Source organism: Haliotis rubra, unplaced genomic scaffold, assembly GCF_003918875.1.
Source record: "Haliotis rubra isolate DU_JTF1 unplaced genomic scaffold, ASM391887v1 Scf238, whole genome shotgun sequence".
Classification (NCBI taxonomy): Eukaryota; Metazoa; Mollusca; class Gastropoda; order Lepetellida; family Haliotidae; genus Haliotis; species Haliotis rubra.
The window spans coordinates 180528-202039 of record NW_025766425.1 but is presented as its reverse complement, the minus strand read 5'-3'; the positions used below and the strand labels follow the sequence as shown (position 1 = coordinate 202039).

The 21512-nt window shown below is 40.3% G+C and overlaps 1 protein-coding gene across 2 annotated transcripts; it reads right to left on the bottom strand.

The window, feature by feature from the left end:
• Positions 1–4714: 4714 nt before the first annotated feature.
• On the bottom strand, positions 4715–20087 carry LOC124278481 (ras-like protein family member 10B). Of its 2 annotated transcripts, none has more exons than XM_046714184.1 (2): positions 18950–20087; positions 4715–6295 (listed from the first exon to the last, which is right to left on the bottom strand). In XM_046714184.1, the coding sequence occupies exon 2, from the start codon at positions 6004–6006 to the stop codon at positions 5371–5373; it is 636 nt and encodes a 211-aa protein (XP_046570140.1). In that variant the 5' UTR covers positions 6007–6295; positions 18950–20087; the 3' UTR covers positions 4715–5370. The 2 variants fall into 2 exon arrangements, with proteins under 2 accessions (XP_046570140.1, XP_046570138.1); XM_046714182.1 differs by having other exon boundaries at positions 4715–6292.
• Between the last annotated feature and the right edge of the window lie 1425 nt (positions 20088–21512).

The following is a 21512-nucleotide window of genomic DNA, read 5'->3' as shown; positions in this document are numbered from 1 at the left end:
CACCCTTATATAGCTTGAATATTGCCTAGTGCAGCATTAAACAACAAACATCACCTCACGTCCAGACAATGCAGGAACGTGACCTTACCTGAACAAACAATTATTTAAGTGTTTCAAATTATTATTTAAAGTATTTGGTGTGCAACCTCATACTGAACATTTCTCAGTTTGCTTAGCATGGGTGCTGTAACCGAATGATTCCCAGCGATCGCCAGTGTTCCATTCTCCAAGTGGCTGAAAAGCCCATATCTGGGGGCTCACCTCCTGGATATTCATGGCATATCACTAAACGTTATTCACACGATATTCTCTTTCATTCCAGGACAACTGCCCTCTGATTAGCGTCACCCTGACAACTTATTAGTTTTACGGAACAACTGCCAATTGATTAGTATACTAAAGACATCTGGTTATTGTTACTGGGAACAATTGTCACCAAGGACAACGAATGCTTCATAAGCATGCAAATCGTGCTCACTGCAAGAACAGTCATATCTGATCACCCTGTTTTGAGATTTAGACGGTAATGTTTTTATTTTTACTATTTCCAAAACAAAATACCCTTTAACATTCATATGGACACTTTCCGATTGGTCTGTAAGATAATATTATGCGATATGCATTTACAGTGTGAACAATTCGGGAGTCAAGTGTTTTGAAGTTGACTTGGTCATTGCCATATGTTAGAAATAGATACAACATTTACTTTAGAGAATAGAACTGACAATACATTTTAAATCATTTTGTATTCACGCTGGGGAATTGTAAAATAATCAGACTATTTCATGTGTATTTTTGTACAGCACGTAATCTATTTAATTCAATTTTAGGCTGATGCAAACCCCTAGTGTCTCCTGCCTATTTGTTTAAACGCGAAAAATCAAACAGGGGCTACGTTATTTCATTCATTTAGGCAGTAGAATATACCCAAAGGAGCCGTTCAGCGTTCATACGCTCCCTCGTATTTCTGAATTGAGGATAAAATCGATTTTTTTCTCTTAAATGAATAAGAACAGAATGTAATCAAAACATACTGTAAAAATATGACCTGACATCTCTTTTCACTTCAAAGAGACTTCAAAAATAAAATGAATATCAATGCCATTAATCAAAGCTGTGCAGCAAATGCGGCTTATAAAATAACAATTTATGTGTAATCTACCGCTCGTCTTCCAGGGGAACGATTATCGTGCATTTGCCGTATAGATTTAAAGTGAATTCCCTGACGCAATCGAGCGGCTTTTACACAGCAAACATACGTCTACCGACGCCTGTCAAAGTTCTATTCAGCTGTTCCACTAATGGGATTTATATTTTCTTCATCAGTGTGTAGTTGAGTTACATTACTTAAGCTCTATGGCTTAAAACTCGTTCATATTACATTGCCTTCTATGCTTAATAACAGACAGGAAGGGGAAATTATTCTAAGACCTAATACTCTTAACAGGGACCTACCAAGATGACCTCGATTACTTCATTGTGACCTGTTCAAACCTTTCAGTTTTCAGTTATAGTTGAAAAGGAACTACAAAAAGTGACTCGGTTACATGAACAATATCTTCAGTCTTTCAAGGGCGCTTTTTATCATATAACTTCATTTCTGACCCACCAATCTCATGTGCTAATTTGTCGACCATGGCTGGCAATCTGAAGGATGGGTATTCATTATTTAAAGACATATTTCAAACAGCTGAAACGCGAATCTCGATTCCTGATTCATCATGCTGACATACGTTAGAGTGCAAAATTATACGCTAGAAAATAGATTGTGTCTATGTCTGTAGGTAATTATATTTTTGTCCCATTCCTATAGATATAAAACTGTGCTCAATTTATATTTGATATAGTTAGTGTTATTAGCCGACCATAGCTACTGCCCTGACAATAACGGATATTTTGCCACAGGACAACTATTCCATGCTATGTATTTACACATTTAAACCTCTAATATCATATGCTATTCTTGTATAATCCAACTTTGTTCATGGTAACCTTTAACTGATACAAATGTACTATAGTATGAGATAACATATGTCGTGCCACAATAATGTTTCCAGTTTTAGTTCCGTATGACGTTTATAGGTGTAACGAAAATACATAGCAAGGCTTAGATATACGAGACTCTCAACAAAACAGAATATTCTGCACGTTATATGTAAGACAGATATGAAAAAATAACCAGATTGATATTTACGTAAGGCTTAGATACCACGTCCCGATTTCTCGAAACAAACATTAGTCTGAGTTTTGACTTAACTTATGTTAGAGTTTTGACTTAAGTTTAGTGTGAGTTTTGACTTAAGTTAGAGTTTTTACTCAAATTTGAGGAAATGTAGAAAATGCATTTTCGAGAATGAACTGAAATCGATATTAAACTCAAACATAGAAGACAATTTAAGTTTGGTGGATAGATTATTTAAGTTCTTTGGCCTTTTATTTTAAAAATGCAGTTGAGTTAAAAATTCAGCTCTTTCAAATTGTCAATTGAAATTTGAGTAAAACCTAAGTTTGTTTCGAGAAATTGGCGCCATGAGAGACACTAATACCACTGAGCAAACATATAAAATAATAACACAATTTCCTACTCATCCATAACATGTAAGAAACAATTTATACACAGGGTTTCATCAGCCAGTTACACTTAGATTGTATAACTGTTTTCTGTTTACATTACTCGATGTTATAACATCTTGCATGAATGTCTCTGAAGTATTATGGATGATTTTGGTTATCCTATCTTCCATAAACCTTTTAAGCGTATCAATTAACTTAATGTACCAGACTGTGTATACAAAACATTTACACACACAGCCATCAAGAGCAGATCTTAATTACGTAAGTTGTGTTATCCGATGTGTGTGTAGACATTCCAGCGGCCACATAACGCATATTGCTAATTGATTACCTTATGTAAAGGAAACATGAAAAAACATCACTTCTCCCAAAGCGATGGTTCTCGCCGTTGTGCTTTCAAATGTTCTTTTGAGGTGCGTTTGGAACAATCGATTACCTTCCTAAGTACTTCTCCAAGAACACTGAAGATGTGTGTGCATACATCTCGAGTATTGTTCCCTTGATAACGATGGGAATACTCCTGCGTTTACTTTCAAATTCAATCTATACGTTGGAGTGCATTCTTGCATATACACGGCGGTGCATCAAGCTGCTCTGACTTTCGCCAAGAATAAGCATCCTAATTGCAAGCTTGTTCTGTTATATGTGTGAGCAGCAATCGTTAAACGACGAATGAGTTTGAATTTTTCCTCTGTGTTTGTAACAATGATTTATCCAAAGCTGAACTGTATACTTGTTTTGTAATTTCAAATAGTTTTAGGAAGTCAACGCCAAACTGATAAAAATGAATTCAACTATATCGGACACGATCCTTGTTATTTTAGGCTTGTGTGTCCCAATAAGTCTCCATCTGATCAACTAAAGATCTGAGAAATATTCAGATCTTGAAACTGAAGGGGTAAATGCAGCCTTGAAACTATTGTGAAATACAACTTTATTATTTGTAAAGACGTTTAAGAACATCGTCTTGTCCCTTCCTGAGTCCCTTCTATTGTTTGGAAGGATGTTTCTCGATATAGCTTCCGTTATGGACAAGAATTCCTGTTCCTAATGACATTTCAGGGCTCTTTCGATTATAGATAAGACGTTTGTGTTGCTTGCAACATCCTTCTAGGCTTACGTATATTATGGATAATAAATTCTGTATTGACGATTCAGTTTCTTGTCCTAACCATGATGAATTGGAATTTCTGTCTAAGTTGCAAGGCTGTTTAGGGCTACTTCTTAAACTTTACAATGACTTTTGCGGCCAATTCTTGCCTTTTCGTGTATGGATTAGAATTTCCGTGTTGCTTGAAATGACCTAAGCCTATTTCTTTACGGATAAGAATTTCTGTATTGACGTTTGGGTATAATTTCGTGTCCCTACTATGATGAATTGGAATTTCTGGCTTGGTTGCAATGATGTTTAGGGCTACTTCTTAAACTTTCGTGTATGGATAAGGATGTCTTTATTGATTGTAACGTCGTTTCAGGGTTACTTCTTTCCCCTTGTTTTGTCGATAGGAATATCTGTGGGTTTTCAAATGTAATTACGTCTAGTGCTGATGCGTCTCTTCGTGTATGGCCAACAATTCGTTTACTTGTATGGGGGAAAGAAGTAGCACTGAAACGTGCCAACAAACATCGAAGAAGTTATCCATATCTGTTTCATATCTTCATGTTCTTCATGTTTCTAGTATGGTGATCTATCTGAAGTAGTTTTTATCTTTCATTGTTGCCAAATGGTGTGCCAGTTTTAATGTTTTTCAACTAGTTTTAAACCAAAATATATTTCTTGGTGCATCATATTACTGTGTAACTTGTAAAAGTCACAATATGGCTTGAAAACTGCTGATGTGATTCAAACTTCTTATGAAGTACGTGAGCATGTAAGCATTAGAAACATTCCAGTGGTTTCACTGCTGGCTACACAAGAAATACGCGTCAAATATTGTATCGATGTTGGGAATCGAACCCGGTTCTTCGGCGTGATAAAAGACCGATTTAACCACTCGGCTACCCACCCAAGTGACTACTAAAGACTTGAGATTCCATAACGTGTATTTCTGACTAAAGCATTTAAAGATGACATCAATATATGTCAAACACGTGCAAACAACGACACATAACCAATTCCTTGCGAAGTCAATACGAAGAAAACACTTTCGTTAACCATTTTATTGTTTCTGGCAAGATTTTTCTTTCCACTACATTCCAGGTGACTAATTATCTACATACAAAGCTACACATCTATTTTATTACATATTATCGGGTTATAACATACAAAAGAAACAGCTGTCTCCTTTGTACATTTATGCGTCTTCCTACCACTGGCGAATTGAGCATTTGTTGAGTGGAGTTAGCATGCACAGGGATCGTTACCACTTAAAGATATTACAAAGTGGTATAAAAAACAGATGTTCGTTCGCCGTTGTATGTTTTCTATACTAACCTATTGATCGTATGAACTAGGAATATCAGATTGCTTCTACTCTGTTAGGATTCGTATATGGTAATATTGCTAAAATGTAATCTACTGATTGGATGAAGCATACTGATACGAATGTTGCTGGCCATGTTCTCGTTAGGCATGTACAAAATGACCTTGTTCTTCTTACAGTTACAGTGATCTTTAAACCTTGGTTAGTTCACAATACGCCCTTGTTTGTGAAGCGTCATTGAGTATGCTGGCGGTACTCACGATTAAGGACAGGGCATTGTCTCTTTAATCCTTTCCAGAGGAGGATATTTAGTAATATCCCACATTTACCACGAGTCGATCATGCATTTCCAAAGTTACACAACAATTCGACGTCACAATATCAAGCATCGGTTCCTTCTAAGAGCATCTTGAACCCGGGCGGCTGTTGGTTTGTGACCGTAGTCTATATAATCCACAGCTTTCATGAGTTCTTTAAACATAAGAATAATATGCCAGTTAAATTTTGCGGAACACTCGACGTAGCCACATTTCCATTGTTTCTTAACGAGGTTAGCCACCTCTCTTCGTGGCATCCCTCTTTCCTCAGCCAAGTCATGCTTGTTCCCAACCACGAAGATGGGGACATCGTGCATGTCCCTGCTCTCAAGGATCTGATCCCTGAGAGTCTTGATGTATTGGAAGCTTTCTTCGGAAGTGATGTCGTAGACAAGGATGTAGGCGGTGGCGTTTCGGAGGCCATATCCGCGGAAGTCTGTCCACTCGTACAAAGAATTGACTGGGAAGTAAGGAATGTATGGACAGTCGATTATCTTCAGTTCATACAGGTGGTCGTTGATGATTACAGATGGACAAAAGACTTCCTTCTGCTCTGTAGGAATGTAATCCTCGGCGAACTGGTTGCACACAAATTGTCGAATAATAGAACTCTTGCCAACTCCCGGCGCGCCAAGTACAGCAAGTTTGACACATTGAAAGTCAGAATCTATTGTCAGATGGCTCGTGGCCATGATGAAAGACTCTCTCGCCTGTCCGAATCGCCGACTGCATTCTTTCCGCGTGGACCCCTTGTGTCGTCTGTTTATCAGCCACGAGGGTTTCCCCTACTGAGCAGACGATATGTAAGGACTGGTCTTAATCCCGAGCACGCTTTGGCCTAATATAGCTAATCTGTGCCATCATATCTTGGTGTCATTGTAGATATCGATTGAAGAACGTCAGCACTGCTGCCCAGACTCCGAACGCTTTCCCGCCACCGTCATGATCGCCTGCTTTCTACTGGCTTCGTGTCGTCTGCTGCTAAGAAAATAAGAGAGTCAGTGAGCATGCGCAGTAAATGAGGCTTGAATTTAAAGAGATGCTATTGACAGCTCACCAAAGCTAGCCATTACGGGCGAAATTTATCATTTCAATAACGTGCTTCATGACTTTTCCTGCAACTTGTTTCTGTAGTAATAATTGATTTTCTGGGGCTATGAGTTCTCAGTACCGACAAGGAACAAATAAACAAGATTTATATTCCTTGGGCGTCTTGATCCCGTGTCACTGTACATATATGCGTCTTATCATCAGTTTATTGATATTGGAGATAATATCTATGAAGTGTTATCATATATCCAATAACAGAGCGATGGTAATGGCATCGCTTAAAGCCTGGCACATTGGGCGATAACCGACACAAGTTACTACTTTTCAAAGGCTAAAGTTCCGCAGTGATAGATGTTTGTTAATATTTATAGTATATATTCTTTATCAGGTATCCGCTGTTTATAGTGAGGTTTGGAAGGATAGGGATATATACATTTTACTTAAACGAGAGAGTAAGAGGTTTTGTGCTGCTTTTAACAAAGTCCCAAAGTCAATGTACTTCATTAACAGTGACTGTGTTGGTAGTCGAACCCAGGATTTATATACATGACGAGCGATAGCATTACACAGTAGGCTACTCACTGCCCCATGGTACGAAGACATACACGACAGACAAAAGACTCTGATAGTGAGACTTATAATCGAGAGTAATCATCGAAAGTAATCATTTCATGTGAACTCGTCCGGAGTGACGAAGAGTATTGCTGCTATATTTACTGACGCTTCAACAAGAATGTTCTTAAGGAGAAAAGGTACTGTCTTAGAGTTTTCACTATACACACACGCACAAGTTCCCGCAATGTTTATGAAGGAGACACACCCAATCTTGATGACCACACTCATTTAAAGTGATTGAGTGAGTATGGTTTTACATCGCTTTTATCAATATTCCAGCAATATCACGGCGGGAGACACCAGAAATGGGTTTCACATATTGTACATATTTATCTGGGGAATCGAACCCGGGTCTTCGGCGTGACGAGCCAACGCTTTTCCCACTAGACTACCCCGCCGCCATACTCATTTAAAGATATGGGTTACCTAATGTTGATCATAGTATCCAACTGATATAGAATATTTAGGGGTTGTTTTTGTTCCCCGCGATAAACTATATTCCAACTATAAGCAACAGTATTCCGGTTTGTCGACCGGTGGTGGTGTAGCCGAGTGTTTAAGCTCGTCACGCCTAATGCCCTGGTTTCGATTCCCCACATGGGTACAGTGTGTGAAGCCCTTTTCAGGTGTCCCCGGCCGTAATATTGTTGAAAGATTTCTGAAAGCGGTGTAAAACTAAACTCACTCATTCACTCGTCTGTCGACCAGGCAATGACATCCTGACCAACGATATACGCAATTGGGATAAAATGTCATGGAATAAGATGAGGCGTCTGAATAAGGTCGATCGCGTAAGCATGTGTAGCTGAAGTCCTATTAAACCGATATAAAATATTTAGGCACCAACTACTACAATCTACGATACGCGGCATAATTGTCCCAAAGTCTCTCTCACTATCTGCATTACCGGGGCCATGTGTGCGTTAGAAACCGATGGGAATATTCCTGACGCGGGCGTTTTACATCACGAATGATAAGCACATCCTAGAATGAAAAGGTAAACATGTCAAAGGTTCTGTCAGCAAAACCCGTTGACGTGATCGCGGTCCTATGATGAATGGATACAACGTGTTTCCAATTAAAACCTAAAACATGGACGCTGTCAAAACTAAGCAAAACCTTGAAGAAACAGTGTCCCAACTTGTTTCTATCTAATACTGTTTGTTGATGGGATCCGTATTTACTTAACCTACTGGAACTAAGGACACGCACATATACCCCCAGAGTCACAAATCAACACATATTAAATCAGCGACGATTCTGATTAATCCCCCTGTCATTAATACCGTTTATACCCCGAGTGTAAATATTGATACGATGTAATATTAGGCTCCCATTCGTTACTTGTCGGGACGAATTTTCTTGTCAGATGCTCAATATCTCCCTGTACACATCTCCAATTCGGAGGCTATTCACGAAATCTCAATATTAATCACCGCTCTTGTTCGGGAGAGAAACACTCCGCCTCATTCAGTGCAGTTTATAGTAACAACGCTTTGAGGAATCTTCAACTCTGGCCTGATGTCGTGACTGTTTTCGATAAGATGGCGTGATGCAGTTCAATGCAGCCAACATCTCAAATGCAATGGAATTTAGTTTTCGATAATGTAGGCGGCAGGAAGATGAGGACCCATTCGTGTCAATGTGAAAAATGATATCATTGCAACAGATCAAGAGACATATAGTATGATGCAGTGAAATTGAAAAACATTTCTTTCCATATTACATTATCATATTGCTGTCTGGAGGGGACTTTCTATATATAACTACACATGCTTCAGAATATCAGGCAGTTGTATAATGAATAAAACAAAACGTATTCCTTGTACATTGCTAGATATATAAAGCTCAGAGAGAAAAATATGTAGATACTAGCTTGAAGGTACACTTGAGAAACAAGTTCTTCAACATATTGACCGAATGATACAGACTTGTGTATCGATTAATGGACAGATCATTTATCATTTTGGACAGGGTAAAGCTGGCATTTTAGTGCGTTTTTCGTTCACAGACCCTAGACATGTTCATCATTTTCTGAACGAAGGGTCGGAGTAATTCATTTTGGTTGTAAAACCTGAAGCAAAATTACTTTCTTATTTTTTCTTTAACAATTTCATTTGTGTTAATTCCCTAGCACCTGATATGTACTTCCTGCTCACACAGTGCCGCGCACGCACTCACACAAAAACGGTCACACACAGTCACACAAAACGGCCACACACGACAAACGCATGCAGTCACACAAGGACGGTCACACACGGCACGTGCATGCACGCACTCACACGAGAAAGGCAACACACAGCACACGCTCTCTCACACACCCAAGAACGGCCACACACAGCACCCGCATGCAGTCACAAGAGAACGGCCACACACACACTCACACAAGACCGACCACATTCAGCACACGCGCTCACACTAGAACGGCCACGTATAACACACGCACGCACTCACTCACTCACACAAGAACCGCCACGTACAACACACACATTAGAAAGACCACACACAGAAAGCACACGCACGCACGCACGCACACAAGAGCGACCACACATAACACACGCACTCACTTGCTCACAGCCACATGCACACACACACACCACGCAATCACACACCACAGCTTCACTCCACTACTAATTACCACATTCGGTCTATAAATGAGGTATAGGTGTTCCAGTGTCGTATAATTTACACAAGAACAATGCATATTTGCAATACTGACAGAAGCAGAGGAGATGGCATTTAAGTCCACAATAGTTAATGATAACATAACAAACTCTAGACTACACCTCAGCTCAATTCAATATGGTTCATCTCACCCACGTTTTGCTGGATCGCACAACCTGGAACTCATTGTGTTGAACAAATAATTCCCAACGGGAAACATATATGAAACTTGATATTAATGCAATCCCCAGATATTACAGTTATCGATTGGATAGGCCCCCAGCAGCTATTGTTTGGTTATCGGTAAAAATATCATGTTCTTTCTTTTCATTCTGCCAGATTGTATCGCTCAGGAAATATGCAGGTTTCTGTCTAACAATAAAGCTGTTGGGCAATTGCGGTGCGATTCAGAGAAAGTCACAAGACAAGAAAATCAAGATATCGATCGGGCATTGATATTTCCTGCCACCCAACAATTAGAGAAATCAATATCAGAAGTAGAATTAAAAGAAAACGACTGACTTGTGCTTCTGTTCAATTGCACATAGTAATTGATTAAGAGTAGCATTCACCGCGGAGGTGATATTGCTATGTGATAGCAGGGAAAGAATTTATACGAGCAAGGAATGTATTCATCGTTAGAATAACTGTTAGGAAGAAATGTTTAGCTTAAAGGATCTGATTCGTACACTATCAAACTATGTATATGTAAAGTAACACATTTCATTGTAGAGGACCCGTTAAGATCCGGGTTAGAAGTGCTATTCAGCAACGTATGCTTGTAAGAGGCGATCAGGTGGTCATGCCCGCTGACATTGTTGACACATGTCATTGTATCCCAGTTGCGTAGATGTGGTCCAAACTCGAGTATTTATATATCGGTGTCATATAGTTGGGGTATTGCTGAGTGCGGCGCTAAACAAACAAACAAATCATTGCTAAGATGAACAAATTAGTTTGTCTGCTTCAGGCAATATTCAAGCAAGATGACAGTGGCAATTGACCAATATTTCGTCCTATCTCTGTTGGTGGTGGAATTGGGTTTAACGTCGTTCTTGAGAATATTTAGCTCATATGACGACGTGCAAGCGTGTGTATGTGTAGGTGCGGCTGCTTGTACTAGCTGGTTTTATAGTGCTAGTTCACTGAGATACCATGCCGCAGTAAAGCATATGAATACCCCACTCAGACACATTATACTGACTCTGAGCCGACCAGTCCTTGTTGTATTCATTAATGCCGAGCGCCAGGCAGGGACCAACAGGTACCATATTTTAACGTCTTTTGGTATGACGCGGTCGGGGATCGAACCCGCGACCTTCCGCTCTCCGGGCGGACGCTCTAACCACTACACCACGGAGGCGGTCTATCTCTGTTGGAGAATGATGACAGGCAATCACTAAGCTCACTGAGCCTTATCACCTTTTCCATTCACTCGCCTCTTAGGTACCATCGGCTTTTGGTGCCTTTCTGAATTATGAAACCCAAGATACGACTGACCTGCAATGTGCGAGTTTATTTCTCAACAGACCAATATGTTTCGAAACATGACGGGGTACAACATGGTATTAATGAGCGGAATCGACCCCCGTCCTGTATGTGATTGGGATAAAGCCACTTCCCCACATGGCTACACCAAGTGATTCTAATGATGATGATGGGTGTTATCATACCAAAACAATGACGTGGGTTGGTTGGTTGGTTGTTTAACGCCGCACTGAGCAATACTCTGGACCAGATAATCCTGTGATCAACAGCATGAGCATCGATCTACGCAATTGGGAGCCGATGACATGTGTCAACCAAGTCAGCGAGCCTGACCACCCGATCCCGTTAGTCGCCTCTTACGACAAGCATGGGTTGCTGAAGGTTCATTCTAACCCGAATCTTAACGGGTCAACAACGTCGTTGTCACTGGCTGAGTGAGTGAGTGAGTGAGTTTGGTTTTACGCCGCTTTTGGCAAAATTCCAGCAATATCACGGCGGGGGACACCAGAAATGGGCTTCACACATTGTGCCCATGTGGGGAATTGAACCCGGGTCTTCAGCGTGACGAGCGAACGCCTTAACCACTAGGCTACCCCGCTGTCCCCTCACTGGCTGAAGACATGAATGGAGGTGGATGAAACAGTACTACTCCGTTCTTTGTGCGAATGGATGAAAAGACAGAGACCAGGGAGCGGGGAATTTCCCAAAACATACATGAAGATTTAGTCTAGTAAAGGACATCATGCACAGGGAAACAAGAAGCATATCGTGAAAGGTGAAAAATATGAAAGTCCCTAAATTGCACCTTTTGAAGATACACCCTCCTCACCCCACAAAAACAAAAAACAATCCAAACAACGCACTAACTAACTAACTAACTAACTAAACTTAACTAACTAAAACACAATCCAACACAACTAACTAACTAAAACTAACTGACTAACTAAAACTAACTGACTAACTCAAACACAATCCAAACAAAGCACTAACTAACTAACTAAAACTAACTGACTAACTAAAACTAACTGACTAACTCAAACACAATCCAAACAACGCACTAACTAACTAACTAACTAACTAAAACTAACTGACTAACTAAAACACAATCCAAACAACGCAATAACTAACTAACTAAAACTAACTAACTAACTAACTAACTAACTAACTAACTAACTAACACACAATCCAAACAATGCACTAACTAACCAACTAACTAAAGAATCTCGAGAGTTCCCAATGAATTCACTTCCTACTGTGGGCCTTCGCGAGGAAATATGACTCATGAATCGATTCACGATCGAGTTATGTAACTCTTATCTGGCGAATGGCAAATATCTGATTACAGCGTCAGACAACGGAACGCTTGATTCCATTACATAAGTCAGAACCAGTCTGAAAATCACATGACAGAGTGATGAAACATCGGTCAATGAAGGTTGTCATACGCGGACTGACCTTTCCACCCATCCGCCGTAACCACATTACGCCGACATGATCAATATATGTAACTATGTATTGTGAGAAGCATTAGGCGCAATAGAATTCGCTGTCTGTCATACTTGATGGATATATACTGCATAAACGAACACTACATCAAACTTGGCAGGAGTAGTGGTTAAGACAGAAAATCATAGTGCTTCATTACTGTCAATGGATCAGGGGACACCCTATTTTCAGTCTCAGCTCCCCGAGGAGTATACAGCAATACTATTAGGCGATGTGAGGTGCTAGGTTGAAGTCACATTACCGACACTTTCTACCGGGTACCCGTTCACTGATGGGTTAATAGGGGCACATTTCGAACGGTTCATACAACCATGGAGGAGATCTGGGGACATTGAGGATCGGTGCAATTTGGGAAACGCGTGATGTTTTAAACCTGTGTTCTTTAAAGCAACGAACAGCTCATGCATTCATTACATTCTGACTAAAGTTGTCAAAGACGCCGTATTGCCCTTATCATGCAACGACACGATATCCCAAACGAGTAATCATGTGTAAGAAAATGTAGGACAAGAATCAATACTCAGCTCTGTCACGCAGGTATAAAACGTCGCATTTTCAACTTCTAATAGTCCAGTTCAGTTACGTTTAGCATTGGCTGGTCTGTACCTATACCTAACGTTACTTGTTATATGCAGTGGTTAAGCAACTGATTGAATTTTGGTAAGAAAATGTAGGACAAGAATCAATACTAAACTATCTCTCACGCAGGTATGAAACGTCGCATTTTCAAATTCTAATAGTCCGGTACAGTTACATTTAGCATTGGCTGGTCTGTACATATACCTAACGTTACTTGTTATATGCAGTGGTTAAGCAAGTGATTGAATTTTGGTGTCTGATATATAGGCAGCGTTCAATCTGCATATTGATGGTTTCTAACAATAGTAGACTCTTGTGTAAGTTTCATAAAATCATCCACTCAGTGCGACATAGGAATATCATGTCCGCCAACTGTTTGTCACAATGGTCAGCATAGTCAGACCTTCTGGACTCGCGAAGACCTGGGATAGAATTGATCTTCAGCTACCCATGCTTGTCTTAAGAAGCGACTATAGGGATCAGGTGGTCAGGTTCCGTTTGGTTGATGCCTGCCATTCTATCCCAGTTGATGCTCATGATACCAATCACCGGGTTATCAGGACCAGACTCGATTATTTACAGACTACTGCCATATAGCTGGAATATTGTTGAGTGCAAAATAACAAAACACAAAAGTACACACCAGAAAAACGAAACAAAATGAAAACCAGACCTTCTAACGCTTGTTTGACACGGCATCTTTATGTTCTTCTTTGACACAACACATATCTGATAGGAAGTTCCTTAATGACGAAAATTACATAGATATCCCCTACATTATACATCAAAGCAGTGTAATACATACAGGCACACACCGACATCAAAGACATCAAAGAATATGTGCTTTCGTAATTTTAACAATTGTGATTTTCAAAGGGAAGTCACACTCTGGCATAGAACCGACATTATCCAGATGATGGCGTTCCGTTCTTTGCCAAAACCTTCGGCATTTGTTGATTGGAGGTTCTTTTCCAAGCAGTGAAATTGCCTCCAATGAAAGAGTGTATATATCCCAGCATGACTAAGGCTTGAGATGATACGATCACGATTGGTATCGATCGTTTGGTGTCGATTGCAGATCAAATCAGAGCTATGTGCAACGTAGTAATTTCCGTTTTCAAATACCTCCCTTCTGTCAGCTGGCATCTTATTTGATTACACATGGTAAGGGCACAATGGTATAGTGATAGCCAGCCGTCGTGCATTACCAAGCTTTCATGCAGAACATCGCTGATCACAATCACTAAATAACCTTTTGCATAATCAGGGCGAATTTGCAAGGAAGCATACACCGGAACCTGGATAATTGCCAGACTGTTTTACACAGCTGCAGTACGCGACAGAGCCTCTAATCCCTATCTGAAGAACTCGTATTATCTCCCCGGTCTCTGTAATCTCTACACGGCCACAGACAGAGGTCGCATGCATTGAAGGGAGTTCAATCACCTGCATCTGTCACAAATTAGCATTAAAAACAAGGAACGGGAAAAGGACAATAAAAATCCGCAGAACAAACTACAGAAACGAAAAAGTATTGATCACCTTTGAAACCTCACCATAATACCATCACATCAGATTCAAAGAAGGCTGACCTTTTACTCGAGTGTATGCATTCTATAACATTCCAAAATGTTGAGTACCATAACTGCCCCTCCTGAAAATATGTCATTCAATTTTCACTGGTTTTGCAATAGTATTCCAACAGCTGATGTAAAATCCATATTTTTCATATCTATGAATTCATGTTTTAGTCATAGAAGACACAAAATTTCATCCATTTACCACATGCTTTCAAAGGTTGGAAATCAATTTTGTTTTTCTTTCTCGCTGGAATTCGTAATAATAGTTTCGGAGATGTGTGGTGTTGTATATCAGATATACATATTGCAAAAAAGATAGGCTTTAACGTGCTAATACCAGTCCGCAAATAATTATCTTGTCAATAACATCACCGATACATATATATCAGTACGTGGAACATGATACTGTCACACGGCCTACAAATCGATGAAATGAACAATAGCTTGAATAGTAATCAAACCTTCCTATCATCTGCCTGTTTTTCAGAATGTTTGTCTGTCAGTAATTAAAAATAGGATTGCATTATTCCAGTCTTTCATGTTGTTTGTCTGTTTGTCAGTGAACAACAGATTTAAAATTTTCATGTTTTCATCATCTGAACGTCAGTCTTTCAGTCCCTCTGTCTGTCTATGGATACGTCTCATTTGGGATTGGTGTACATAATATCAGCCGAGTCGGAAAGTTTTGGAGCGTGGAGGTTTGGACCGAAGACTGACTGACTGACTGAGTTTGGTTTTACGCCGCTTTTAGCAATATTCCAGCAACATCACGGCGGGGGGACACCAGAAATGGGCTTCACACATTGTACCCATGTGGGGATTCGAACCCGGGTCTTCGGCGTGACGAGCCAACGCTTTAACCATTAGGCTACCCCACCGCCCCCTTGGACCGAAGAACATTCGTTGTGTGTTTGCGTATTTATAATAAGCACTGGCTACGTTTAAAGATAGTTTGCCATGTAAATCATATTATGTTAAGTAATATATTCTTGGAAACGAATAAGGGAACACCCCGAAAGTACAAGTCTTCCTTTATTCTTTTCCATAATTTCACCCACAGTGCAATACAAAGCTTGTGAAGAAACTTGGAAGAGAATAAACCAACACTTGTACTTTCAGGTGTTCCGTTATTCGTTTCCATGAGTATATTTACTAGTAATATTTCATCTGACGTCTAATGCTTAGCGCCTTGAGCATGTATCAGTGGGTGGTAAATGGCGCGCTAAAAATATCCATTATTATTATTTATTATTATTATTATTAAAACGAAGATGATCACCGCACGTAAAACTTCAGTTTAGAGAAAAACGTTTGCTCAGACATATTTTGGGAAATCATGAAGTCCTGTACTTTCAGATTTTGATTCTTTGTGAAGACTCGTTACGTATAATTTCAAAATTCATAATAATAGTTGCAGGTATTGGTGTGTTGAGGGTGCTACGGATGGAGCAGGACATGCGAACCCTCTTCGACAATGCCTGTTGTCATGAATAGTTTTCGGTGGTCCATTAACTATTTTCTTCACTATTTGGCCTTTAACACCCTATGGGATCTGTTTCGGAAAATGGTCGAGACTGATTATTATATTTGAATGTTTGTTGTTTTACGCCACACTCAGGAATATATCAGGTGTATGGCTGCGGTCTGTAAATATTCGGGCCTGGACCACACAATCCAGTGATCAACAGCATGAGCATCGATCTTTCCACTTGGGATACGACTACACGAGTCAACCAAGTCTGCGAGCCTGACCACCCGATCTCGTTAGTTGCCTCTTACATGGGTTGCTGAAAACCAATCCTGTCCAAGATCGCCAAGGGTAATTGATTATATTCTCTAATTCTAGTCATAAGTATGGAAATGAACTTATTGGGAAGGTTACGTACATTTGCAGGCATGGGTTTCTTAAATACCGTTGAATCAAAACCAAGAGTATTAAGAATGAACTCATTAGAAAGGCTAAGCACTGAAATCAGACAAAACGAATCCATCTTACCGAAGTGACAAGAATAAATGGCACTTTACGGGACTAGACAAGGCTCTCATAAAGGTTGGACTTCGCAGAAGGATCTTTGACGATCTGTATGGGAAATCTATGCCTTAATTCCTTCCCCAGTCAGTCTATTCCCTTCCGCCTGCACCACCAAAGAACTCAATGGGCATCTTCGATCCCCCATGGCAGAATCAACAGTCGTTTATGGCTGGTATTTTACCACCTTAAGAAATACCACTCACCCACAACAATCGATTCCACCCAACTATTTCCAACGCCCTTGCACTTCCACGAACATCTTAAAAGATGTCATGTCAACTACTAACGGGCTTAGTAATGGTCTGCAAAGATAATCCCCCACAAGTCCCACTTGTGTTGTCTAACTAGTATCATCAACCCAGAAAATATATGCAATCAAGATTTCCGTGTGGTTAAAGACGACGGGACTTATTGCAACCTTAGACAATGTGCACATTTACACGCACAGACTTTGGTTCCCCCACTGTCTATGTATCGATCTAAAGTAATCAAAACAGACAAAGCACCATTGGAAACATCTCCAACGCACACTTACTATCTTCACCAAACAACGTGAAGGACAATTTGTTATAACAACACCAAACCAGGTAATTACCATGCTCCTTTCACAGACGATGAACATCAGAGCAACACAAATGGTCCTGAGGCAGACAAAAGGATAACCTCTTCTCATCGATTCAGTTTTCGGTTTGAATTAATGGGATTCCTCCACAATATGAGTGCACGGCCCTAGTGCGTTCTACACAACTCAACCCCGAATACAATTAATTAATTTTCGGGTTCGATTTGTACATTTACCCAGCGGTAGTTAAAAATGTTCGTTGAGAGATCTATTGAACTTTTGTGAGATCACCGAGGTCAAACCTTTCCAAATTTCTGGAAACGCATTTGTCGTCGATAATCTTTTATTCTTTGCAATCAGTCTTCGTTTTGCTAAAGTGATATATTAGGCGACCGTTTGCAAGCAAAACAGAAGATCGATGAAAGCTTTACCGTTGCAGCGATAGTCGATATGACCGAGGATAAGGGAAATTATATTCAAGGAAGGCATACGTATGCCCAGAATTATTCAAATTAGTGAAGTAGGCTTTGAATGAAATTATAATGCCGTACCCATGGTATAACATACAAATTCCCACCTGACCTCTTTAGAGTGCAAGTCACATATTTACATGTTTAAGAATAATCTTTGTAATTGTTGATAAAAAAATTGTGATTTCAAAACTTGTTGAAAACGATGGGCTATTTATATGTTAAACTATTACTGACAATCTGAAACGTTGTAAAACCTAACGTATATCATCGTCTTACCCAGAAAATACTCATGTTTAAGTTAAAATAATTATTGAAATGGAAACAATGGTAATTGGATATACAGATGCATATATTCGTATGTAGTGAGTGACTTTAGTTTTATTCCAGTTATATGTCTGTATTCATATCTAAGTGGTACTTAGTCTACATCGGTTTTGTTGAATGTGGTTCACAAAGCCTGTTCTCAATTACATATATATACAAACGAGCTTTTCATTATAACTTTGATTTGATATATCCTACAGTATATGATTAGAGATGTCATATAGTATATCCTTAATGAAATACATAGAGCATGTTTGATATGACACAACATTGTTGTTGTCCCCCTTGTCAAGAAACCATATTCGTCTGTATTCAACACGCTAAGCTCCCGGCAGGAGACTTCTGTCTAACACAGCAATATGGCTTTTCATCAACAGTCGTGACGGAATTACAAATGTGACGAATGTGTCTGGTTGTGAAATCCAGCGAAGAACTAACCCTGCTCAGTTTCTCGTCGGTCAGCTATCACAGAATGCGATCTCTATCAATAGACGTCCAAGATAACACACCTAGACTCTTCATCAAATCACTATACCCATATGAATGCCTGCTGCACAAGGGTAACGCTTCCTTAATACAGAAATCACGTATATATGCTTGGGGATGTACCCAGGAAACAAATACAATCCCCAGCGTCTCTTCGTGGTCGGAATCTTTATAGCCCTTGCATGGTATTTGCGCGGAGGGAGTTGAACAAATAGATGAGATGCTGTGTGGTCTGGACATTCAAACAAAGCAGTTCATTATTCGATTGTTACTCACCTCAGCGGAATCCGTTTCACAAATTTCTTTCTGGATTTGACAGAAGAAACCTTGCGGAACAAAACGGTAGCTGTGTATGGATTTCCTATCTAATCTGCGGTAATGATCACGTTTTCACAAACGACAGTAGGTCCTTCATGTGCATCCCTAGGGGTCGGTCTGGCCTGTGCAGGGCTCTGCCCCTAGCTCCGTGTACCCTTGACCGGCCTTCTGTCCCCTTTTCCACTCCACCCACAAGTCAATTTATCGATCCAAGATGGCTGCAGTTTACACATCAGAACGCCTGTCCCTGGAACTGTTACTGCAGTAACATTCGGTGGAATAAGTAAATCAGTTTGGTCGTGCTGATTGCCTTATAATGACTTGTCCAGCGAGGTAGATGGCGTGATGTTTGCCAATCAACCCGGGAACTGTTTGGGCCCTCATCGGTTGCACGCTTCTAGCCCCAAGCCTCGCGCAGAAAGCGGATTGGATTTGCAGCGCGTGAAAACATTTCCTTGTTCCTACAACACGCTCAGTATTGGCTAAATGTCATAGAAGTCCGTTAGTCACATCTGTTTGGAGACTTGGACGGAAGGGCAGGACTGTCTAGTCTGATTGCTATCGGTTCGCAATCAGATGTGAGTATTCGATTAATAATGCATGGAAAATTGAATTAGATAGCATACAGATCATTTGTCACGTTTGACAAGCCCGCTTGCGGATGCCCGCGGTCAGATGGATCGCAGCAACAGTGCCAACTGTATTCCGTTTTTTCTAGAACTTTTGACAGATCTGTCGAAATATGATCTAGAGACCATCATTTACTCTGGTTATAAGGTTCAAATCTCAAACATAGCATCGCATATGCATTAATAACAGAATTCATTGCCAACTGAGGTGTTTGGAGTGAGAAACCAAGGAAGGAACACATCGGTACAATAATTGATCTTTACATCAACACTTCGAGCGCACAAGGCTTAGTCTGTGAGGCGGTGGGGTAGCCTAGCTGTTGAGCGTTCACTCGTCGAACCGATAGCCTGTGATCGATTCGTCATATCGGTACAACGTCTTAGGCCCGTTTCTGATGTCAGCCGCCGTAATATCATCGGAATGCTACTAAATCCTACTACAAATCAGCACACTCGTCTCTCGGACAAGGGGCGGTGAGGTAGCCTAGTGGTTAAAGCGTTGGCTCGTCACGCCGAAGACCCGGGTTCGGTTCCCCACATGGGCACAATGTGTGAAGCCCATTTCTGGTGTCCCCGCCGTATTATTGCTGGAATATTGCTAAAAAAGCGGCGTAAAAACTAAACTCAGTCAGTCAGTCAGTCTCTCGGACAAGTGTTCATCATGATACAAAACACGTCTTCAATACACCGGTTTCAGTATCTGCGCGATAAAGGTATTGATCTCTACAATTACATATACACATCATCCTGGTTACAACAGGTGTTCGGTAAATAATGCAGAGATGGTCAGCCTCAACGACTTGGTTGACGCACATCATCTTACTCCCTAATCGACGGTCATATTATCAGTAACTGGATTGTCTTGTCCAGATGCGTTCATTTACGGACCGTCTTCATGTACCTGGACTGTTACTGAGTGTCGCTTTACACACAAAATAAAACGGCTTTAAGTGTGCTTTCCTGTCTGTTTATGCAGAACTATGGTAGAAGATGACAGTGACACCAACTCTACGTTCATATACCCGTTTATGGATCCATATGCCTCTGTGAGAATGACAGGTATAAGTAAACAGCATTTTGACCTCATACACAAATGGCATATCTACATAAAGCTAGCCTCTGCATACATTCTACTTGAAGTAAGACAGCAGCATTGCAAAAGGCTAATTTGATACACGTACTGCTCTTAATGGAAGCTTTCGAAAGCCGGTTGGTTTTATACACGTGCTACTTAGAGTTGGACACCAACTCTGTAAAAGACTTGCATACTTGAGCCACCACTTCAATTTGAATGTCAACTTTTTTAAGCCGGTTACATTTTAGATCCGTACTTGAAGCGACACATACGGATTATAAAGATCACTTATACACAGACTATTTCAAGTTACAGGATGCATATCGACAACTAAAAATGCAGATAAATGAGATGCACATAATGCTGCAAAGAAAAGCTCTTCAGTTCTGTCAGACGCCTTGTAGTGCATAGAAAGTGCCGCATGGTGGAGGCTTGACATTTTGTTGAAACGGATGAGCACTGATATGGTACCTGTCAAATCAAGACAACATTCCTGTTATACATTTTTGATGGATGTGCCGAAGCTTTGTGGTCAAGAGTTCGTTCTTTACGACGGGTGTCAGGTTCGATTCTTAATTGTGTATAATGTGTGAAGCCATATCAGGTGTCCACAGAAGGATTGACAACATTCGTAAAACCATACTATCTCTCCCATTAAGATATCAATATGAGTATTGGTTAGAAGCTATCTTCCATCCACAATGTGATTGCTGAAGTTGGAAGAGAGGTCTCGTAGTGAAAGCGTTTGCTCGTCACATCGAAGACTCGGGTTGATTCCCTCTAACTGCTTTATTATTGCCAGAAAAGTTGCATAAAA

Excerpts from the sequence above, each read along its gene's own strand:
- LOC124278481 (XM_046714184.1), bottom strand. The coding sequence starts at position 6,006 with ATGGCCACGAGCCATCTGACAATAGATTCTGACTTTCAATGTGTCAAA.